This window comes from Quercus robur, chromosome 10, assembly GCF_932294415.1.
Source record: "Quercus robur chromosome 10, dhQueRobu3.1, whole genome shotgun sequence".
Lineage (NCBI taxonomy): Eukaryota > Viridiplantae > Streptophyta > Magnoliopsida > Fagales > Fagaceae > Quercus > Quercus robur.
The window spans coordinates 41,854,562-41,863,471 of record NC_065543.1 but is presented as its reverse complement, the minus strand read 5'-3'; the positions used below and the strand labels follow the sequence as shown (position 1 = coordinate 41,863,471).

Below are 8,910 nucleotides of genomic sequence, written 5' to 3'. Positions count from 1 at the left end.
TAATTTCAAGTATATTTTTATTAATGAATCATGTTTTATTAAAAAATTGTAATAGTTGTGGGAAAATCAACAAGAAGTAGAGTTTTACAGGGTGAGACGGGGCTTTGCGGAGCCCCAAAGGGCGAGGATGGGGCAAGAAAATCTTTCCCGTCATGAGGGGCGGGCCAGGGCGGGGATGGGACAAGACAAAATCATGCGAGGCAAGGATGGGGTAAAAAAATTGTGGGGATGGAGCAAGACAAAATCAGGCAGAGTGGGGACAGAGACCCCATCCTTCGGCCCCGCCCCAAGATTGCCATCCCTACCTTCTATGGTTTTTTGAACGTTCTAGGTCTAAAACCATGCAAAAAGGTCTAGAAACCCTTGTTTGTCAAAAAAAAAAAAAGGAAAAAATCCCTAATCGAACTTGTTACCAAAAATTAATAAATAAAATTTCTATTTTACCCTTTATTTTATTTAAAAAGTCAATGTCATTCTTTTTATAAAGTTTAAATTAATGAGGCTATTTCTCTCCAAAAAAAAAAAAAAAATTAAGGAGGATAATTTTGGGAACTTATACCTTTTTATTCAGCAAATAAGACAATAAATAACGGTTCCTTAAAAAGATAGATTTTTGAAACATGACAAATAAAAAGTTGAGTTTTTAAAATAGGACAAACAAATTGAAGCAGAAAGAATATTAATCCTAATAATGTTTATTGTAAGGGCATTGGGCCTCGAAGATCATTGTTTATGTGTGTCTTGGGCCCAAGGCCCAAGCTGAGGACTAAAGACCAGCCGGGGAGGGGTGAGCACCATCAAGGGGACTCGTGCTAATGGTTGATGAGGTCAACTTTAGCCATAATGGCACAAGAGGGTAGTGTAACGACCCAAGGAAAAGCGCTAGTCACATCTGCGCTATACCTCAAAAGGACTAGTCACAATTGAGGCTCCTTGTAGTTGTTAATAAAACCCAGATCTACCCAGTAAATACCCGATGTGGGACTCATCACACACCCACACACATCACACAATCAATCAAATTGGGGTATCACAATCTCCCCCACTTAAATCCCTAATGTCCTCGTTAGGGCCCACTTTGTGGGGTAGTGTCTCTGAGCCCACACAGGATTACCGGGCCGGCTCTGATACCATATGTAACGACCCAAGGAAAAGCGCTAGCCACATCTGTGCTATACCTCAAAAAGACTAGTCACAATTGAGGCTCCTTGTAGTTGTTAATAAAGCCCAGATCTACCCAGTAAATACCCGATGTGGGACTCATCACACACCCACACACATCACACAATCAATCAAATTGGGGTATCACAGGTAGGACGAGGATAGATGTCACCTCAGACTGATAATGCCGAGGTCTGAACAGGTAGTCTACCATCCAGAGAGGTATTCTCGGAAGTTCTACGAGCACGGACAAGCATTGCAAAAACAAAGTACGGACAGAAGCCCTAAAATATCTGAGAAGGAATCCACTACCTCCACATTTAAGGCTCTGCAGCTAATTTTCTGGCCACATTAATGTGGAGAAGACCCTTGAACAGGGCTATGTTGACCGTCCCAATGCACAAGGTAGCTTGAGGGGGTATCCGATGGGACAAACACTCAAGTAAGGGAATGGATGGCCAACAAGTGGAAGGCCAAGATTGTTTAAAGGTGACTATATAATAGGAGAAACTCCCCATAGAAGTCAAGAGAGAAATACTGTAGTAATTAAGAATCAAACTTGTAATCATACTTGCAAGTAATATATAAGAGCTAACCTCCTCGGACTCGTGCCGAGGACTGTTTTTCTAAACTTAATCCAACCATCTTCTTAGTTCTTGTAAGTTGAGCCTATTTCACCTGCGATCCAATTCACTCTGACCCAATTTTACAACCCACTCTCTATAAATTCATTGTTCTAAGTTTTTTGGGCCTCACTCCATTCGATCCCGAGTTGGGTTCCAAATTTAGCCCCTACAATTGGTGCCGTTTGTGGGAAAATCCTAGAGTGTTGGTGAGTTCTGTTTCCAACTATGGTAGGTTTAGGTCCACACCAGGCAGAATTTAGGGGGTCCCAATGGGAGGACCATTTTGTTAACCTCAAACATAGATGGGACCAGGAAGGGAGCGTGTGTACTACCCACACCAGCAAAAGTCATTCTCGGGGTGGTAGCTATCTCTCTCATGAAAAGAACACCAAAGTTATGCAACAAGAGATTGATCGTTTGAAAAGAGAGTTACTCCGCGAACGGAGAAGTCAATCTCTTACCGTTTCCGACTCCTCCTCTAACAACGGAGAGGATGACAGTTACAAACGGAGATCAAGGACTCCTCCCAGTGAGTCCTTCTCACATGACGAGGAGTATCACCATGGGCACGGGAACAACTACTCATCTTCCAAAGGAATAGGGAATGATGCTTTAAGCAAAGTGCTCAAGCAAATTTCTAAGTCACCTTTCACGCGGAGGATAGAGGAAGGAAGACTTCCTCGGCGGTTCACTCAGCCCACATTCATCGCGTACAATGGAAGGACAGACCCTGTTAAGCATGTTAACCACTTCAACCAAAGGATGGCTGACTTCAACCAAAGGATGGTTGTGCGCTCTAGGAACGAGGCCTTAATGTGCAAAGTATTCCCATCCAACTTCGAATTGGTGGTAATGAGATGGTTTGATGGCCTGAGAGTAGAATCCATTGACTTCTTTGAGGAACTCACTCAGCCGTTCGGATCTTGCTTCATCACGTGTAGCAGGGTTGCCCAGCCTTTGGCTTCCTTATTGTCTCTGTCCATGAGGGAGGTGGAAACCCTGAAAAAAAATTCAAATCGATATTGGGAGATTTTCAACGAGATAAAAGGTGATTTCGATGATATAGCCATCAGCACCTTCAAACTTGGCCTACCAGCCAAGCATGGTTTAAGGAAATCCTTGACTGGAAAACTATCACCAGCATACGCTAGCTCATGGACAGGATTGACAAATACAAAAGGGTTGAAGAAGACCAGCAATAAGACAAAGGAAAAGGCAAGGTTATCTCCCAAGACAGGAGGGATTTCAGGTCAGACCGATACAGTAACAACAGACCCCAAAGGGATTTTACAGGACAGTTTGGATTCGCTGTTCCTCAGGTGGTTAACACTGTGTTCCGAGAACCAGTGCATCAAGTTTTGGAGAAGATCAAGAACGAGTCATACTTCAAATGGCCTAACAAGATGGGAGGAGACCCTTTGAGGCGCAACCAGAGCCTCCATTGCCAATATCATCAAAAGCAAGGGCATACCACTGAGGATTGTAGAACTCTATGGAATCATCTTGAGTAGCTAGTCAAGGAGGGAAAGTTACAGCAGTTCCTATATCGGCCCAACGAGCAACAAGACCAGTCACAGTCAAGGGCTCAGGGAAACGCCCCTTCAAGGCCCCCTTTGGGCACCATCAACATCATCTTTGCCACTCTCAGGAGAACAGGTTCGCGACCCTCCAAAGTGATGTCTGTGGCTCGGTCACTAGCCAAGGATGCCAACCCTGCGCCGAAGAAGGCTGTTGGAGGTTCGACCAACGTTGAGTTTTTTGGATGAGGATAAGGTGGGAACCATACAACTACATGATGATGCCTTAGTGGTCACCCTCAGGATAGGAGGGTACGACGTGAGGAGGGTGATAGTAGACTAAGGTAATGGCATAGAGGTTATGTACCCTGACCTATACAAGGAGTTGAACTTGAAACCAGAAGATTTGACAGCATACGATTCACCATTGATAAGTTTTGATGGGAAGATGGTCATCCCAAAGGGTCTGATAAGACTACCCATACAAGCAGGGTCAGAAGTGGTCGAAGTGGACTTTATCGTGATTGATGCCTATTCCCCCTACACTGCCATCGTAGGAAGGGCCTGGCTACATGCCCTGGGAGCCATTTCCTTAACCACCGGAAAGTCAAGTACCCTACTGGAGACGGGATCGAAGAGCTCATCGGGAGTCAGTCCATGGCTAGGCAATGCCTGGTGGCTGCCGTTCTGCACCAACCCGAAGCCGGGCCCTCCAAGACAGACTTATAGCAATCAAAGACCTCGGCGTCACCTGTCTGTGGGCCGGCTGAGGAAGCAAAATGTGAAGGTCTGGAGAAAATCATTGTGGGAGATGATCCGGAAAATTTTTTCCAGGTCTGAACCCAGCTGCCTCCTCAGGAGAGGGAAGAGCTGATAGTTTTCCTCAAGAGAAACATCGATGTGTTTGCATGGAGCGCTTATGAAGCTCTGGAGGTGGATCCGGACTTCATCTGCCATCATTTGAATGTCAACGCATCTATCATCCCCAAAAAGCAAGCTCCTCGGCGCTCATCCAAGGAGTATTCTAACACAATCAGAGATGAGGTAATGAAGCTAAAGCTGGCTGGGGCTATCAAAGAGGTTTTCTACCCTGAGTAGTTAGCCAACACCGTAGTGGTGAAGAAGGAGAGTGGGAAGTGGCGAGTGTGCATAGACTTCACAAATCTAAACAAGGCCTATCCGAAAGACCCTTTCTCCATGCCTCGGATAGACCAGCTAGTGGATGCCACTATAGGTCATCCTCGATGAGCTTTTTGGACGCTTTTCAAGGCTACAACCAAATACCTTTGGCCCTGGACGATCAAGAAAAGACAGCCTTCGTTACCCCTACCGGAAACTAGCACTACAAGGTAATGCCTTTTGGGTTAAAAAACATAAGGGCTACCTACCAGAGGATGATGACCAAGATGTTTGAGCCGTTGCTAGGGAGAAGCATTGAGATTTACATAGACGATATAGTGGTGAAGAGTAAAGTGGAATCCGAGCACATCAATGACCTCGGGAGAATCTTTGAAATATTAAGGAGACACAAGTTGCGCCTTAACGCCTCCAAGTGCTCTTTCAGTGTAGGGTCAAGAAAGTTCTTAGGGTACATGGTGACGCACTGTGGGATCAAAGTCAACCCCGACCAAATCAAGGCGATAAATGATTTACAACCACCTCGGAATCCCAAAGAGGTCTAGAAGTTAACTGGGATGACTGCTGCCCTAAACCAATTCATCTCTCTGTTGGTAGACAGGTGTAGACCCTTTTTCTAGCTGTTAAACAAGTGGAAGGGGTTTGAATGGACCGAGGAATGCGCTGTGGCCTTTCAGCAGTTAAAAGAGTACCTGTCTCGTCCCCCCATCATGTCCAGGCCGGAGGTGGATGAGGTCATGTTTGCCTACATTGCAGTGGCTTCCCACGCAGTGAGTTTAGTGCTGATACAGGTTGACGACGGCGTATAAAGGCCGATTTATTATGTAAGCAAGTCATTACACGAGGCCAAGATCCGTTACCTACCTTTAGAGAAGGTCATCCTGGTAGTGGTGCATGGCACACGTAAACTCCTCATTACTTCCAATCACACACGGTCGTTGTCCTCACCCAGCTCCCGCTTAGATCTCTACTTCGGAGTACTAATTACACCGGGAGAATTGCCAAATGGGGGACGATCTTAGGCGCTTTTGATATCAAGTATATGCCGTGCATTTCGGTCAAGGGTCAAGTTTTTGCCGATTTGGTGGCCGAGTTTGCTGAAACCCCATTAGAACAAGGAAGGGAAAGCCATAGCACGGATGAGAAATCAGTTGGCGCAATCTCCCTACAAGAACCTCCATCCTGGAAAGTATACGTTGATGGAGCAACGAACCACAGGACATCTGGAGTGGGGCTAATTCTAATATCTCCTAAGAGCATTACAATTGAAAAATCCTTGAGATTAAGCTTCTCGGCCACAAACAATGAGGCTGAGTATAAGGCCCTGTTGGTCGGGATGGCCATGGTTCAGAAGATGGGTGGAAAGGCTATGGAAGCATTCTTGGATTCAAGATTAGTTGTAGGGAAAGTTTGGGGAGAGTTAGAGGCTAGGGATCTCAGAATGCAAGGTTACTTGAGCCAAGTTAGACGTTTACAGTCAAAATTTGAATCCTTCAACCTATCACAAATTCCCAGAAGTAGGAATACTCATTCCGACTCCTTTGCCACGCTGGCAACGTCCACGGTGCAAGGCTTGCCCCAAGTGATCCTTATGGAAGACCTGCACAAACCCACTGAGGCCAAAAACAGTGTAGTCCACGTTCATCAAATCAGGGTAGGACTTAACTGGATGGATTCCATAGTATTATTCCTTAAGGAAGAGGCCTGCTCGAGGTAAAATCCGAGGCTGAAAAGATACGAAGGAAGGCTCCTCGGTTTTGGTTGTCCGAAGACCATAAATTGTACAAAAGATCTTTCTCCGGTCCATACCTACTGTGCATACACCCCGAGGCAGTTGAGCTGCTCTTAGAAGAGTTACATGAAGGGATTTGTGGGAGCCACATGGGGGGCAGGTTTTTGTCTCACAGGCCCTCACACAAGGCTATTGGTGGCCGAATATGTAGAAGGACGCACAAGAATATGCAAAGAAGTGTGACTAGTGCCAAATTGCAATTTGATAGTAAGGCCTTCAGGAGGTATTGCTGCGACCTTGGCATAACCAACAAATATTCCACCCCGGTGTATCCATAAGGGAATAGGCAAGCCAAGACAATCAACAAGGTCATAGTCAGCAGATTGAAAAAAAGGCTAGACGACGCAAAGGGGAAATGGGTGGAGGAGTTGCCACACGTCCTTTGGACGTACCAAACTACGCCGCGTAGATCCACTGGGGAGACCCCTTTTTCCATGACTTATGGAGCCGAAACTGTTATTCCCCTAGAGATGGGATTCTCCACACTAAGGACAAGTTTTTTCACTCTGAGTGTCATGGTCCAATTGGCCTATTATCAACACAAACTTAAACAGGGGTATGATTCCAACGTGAAGCTGAGGCCACTGGCGCCTGGAGACTTGGTGCTAAGAAAGGTTCTGGGTACTGCAAAGAATCCAGCATGGGGAAAATTAGGGCCTAACTGGGAAGGGCCATATTGCATCACCTCGGTAGCAGGAATAGGTGCGTATTATCTTGAAGACCTTGAAGAAAGGGCTATACCACGCCCCTAGAATGTAAATAACCTCAAGAGATATTATTATTAATGAAAGTTGTCTTTATTGTTCTCTTGTGTATTATATTATCTTTTGAGCTTCATGTATTTAATTTCCTAAGTATTAAACATAACCTTAGCTAAGTCTAATTCCTCAGACCATCTGCTTTAGGTAAATTAATACTTAGAAATATTTTCCTGAGTATCAAATAGAACCTTAGTCATGCCTGGATCCTTGGACCACATATCTTGGGTAAATTGATGCCTTCCAATTAATTTCCTAAGTGTTAAACAGAACCTTAGCTACGTCTGGTTCCTCGGACCATCTGCTTTGGGTAAATTAATACTTAGAAATATTTTCCTGAGTATCAAATAGAACCTTGGTCATGCCTGGATCCTCGAACCACATACCTTGGGTAAATTGATGCCTTCCAATTTATTTCCTAAGTGTTAAACAGAACCTTAGCTACGTCTGGTTCCTTGGACCATCTGCTTTGGGTAAATTAATACTTAGAAATATTTTCCTAAGTATCAAACAGAACCTTGGTCATGCCTAGATCCTCGGACCATATACCTTGGGTAAATTGATGCCTTCCAATTAATTTCCTAAGTGTTAAACAGAACCTTAGCTACGTCTGGTTCCTCGGACCATCTGCTTTGAGTAAATTAATACTTAGAACTATTTTCCTACGTATCAAACTGAACCTTGGCCATGCCTGGATCCTTGGACCACATGCCTTGGGAAAATTGATGACTCTCAATCATCGTTCTAAGTATTGAATCAGTTCTTGACTGTGTCTAGATCCTTGGACTACATATTTCGATTGAATCAGCGTTTTCTATGAAATTGTTAAGGGTCAGGGCAAAGCCTTAGTTATTGAAGACTTCTTAGGTTACAAATTTAAGGTAAGTTAGTATCCCTTATTGATGACTTCAATGTCAAGAAAAACCACTTCGAATGGCAATGATTTTCACTACAACAAGAGTCATAATGAAATGCTCATGAGTATCACTTAAAGCATTTACGGGATTACTCATGTTTGTTCAAGAGATAATTATCATTTTGCTCCTTTAAAATTACCAATAAGTAGGGAACAGTTCACATTTGGAACTATGTGTGCAAGTATTGTGGTAGAGTATGTTCTGGAAATTGGAATGACTATTTGCCGAGGTGGTGGACTTAGTAAATTTTACTTATTATTGCTACGGATCATGTGAAATGGGCGAAATTTTCTATCCCTCGTGTGAATTAATGAGGGAAGTTCCATTTTATCCCTACTTTCGTTAAATGTCAGATAGAACAAAAATCATATTAACTCCAATGTATAAGCCATAGCGAAGAAGAAGGAAAATACTCATAAGTTTCATTGATAAAAGCCTTAAATAAGGCAGATCAAGTACAAAAAGGCAAGTTGCCTACAAAAAAAATAAATAAATAAATAAAATAAAAAATAAAAAGAAGGGGGCAACCTATTTTTTCATTTTTATTACAAGTTTTTCTTTTGCATCCTTAGGAAGTTAGATATCTGCTGTTGTAGTAGACTCGTGGGCCTTGTCCTTGGGATCCTCTTTTAGGGGTATGGCAAGAGTTGCCAACACCAACTCCATACCCCGAGAAGTCCCTTTTTCCTAGGAGAGATCCTTCAGAATAGGTGGAGGCAGTTTGGTGCTTTGGACTGTTTCTTTATTAGCGTCCCCCGCTCCTGAAGTGTCCTCGGCCAGTTTTGCTCCCTTTGAGGAAGTGTTAGCTATAGGAGGAGTTTTGGATGGGCTGCCCTGAATTTCACTAGCCTCTGAGGACACTGGACCGGCCTGGGAGTCTGAGGAGCTTGAAGGGCAAATAGCTGGGGGGTAGTAGATACTTTTTGCTTTCCTAAGTATAGAAGAAACCTCAACCCCAGCTTGGTTGAGGGCTTCATCCCATACCAGGGCACAGTAAGTCCG

General features: G+C 44.1%; 1 protein-coding gene across 1 annotated transcript; it reads left to right on the top strand.

Annotated features, from left to right (window-relative positions):
• Nucleotides 1-3,665: 3,665 nt before the first annotated feature.
• Nucleotides 3,666-4,402, top strand: LOC126704174 (uncharacterized). Its single transcript, XM_050403199.1, has 2 exons — nucleotides 3,666-4,091; nucleotides 4,151-4,402. The coding sequence occupies exons 1-2, from the start codon at nucleotides 3,666-3,668 to the stop codon at nucleotides 4,400-4,402; spliced, it is 678 nt and encodes a 225-aa protein (XP_050259156.1).
• Nucleotides 4,403-8,910: the final 4,508 nt, after the last annotated feature.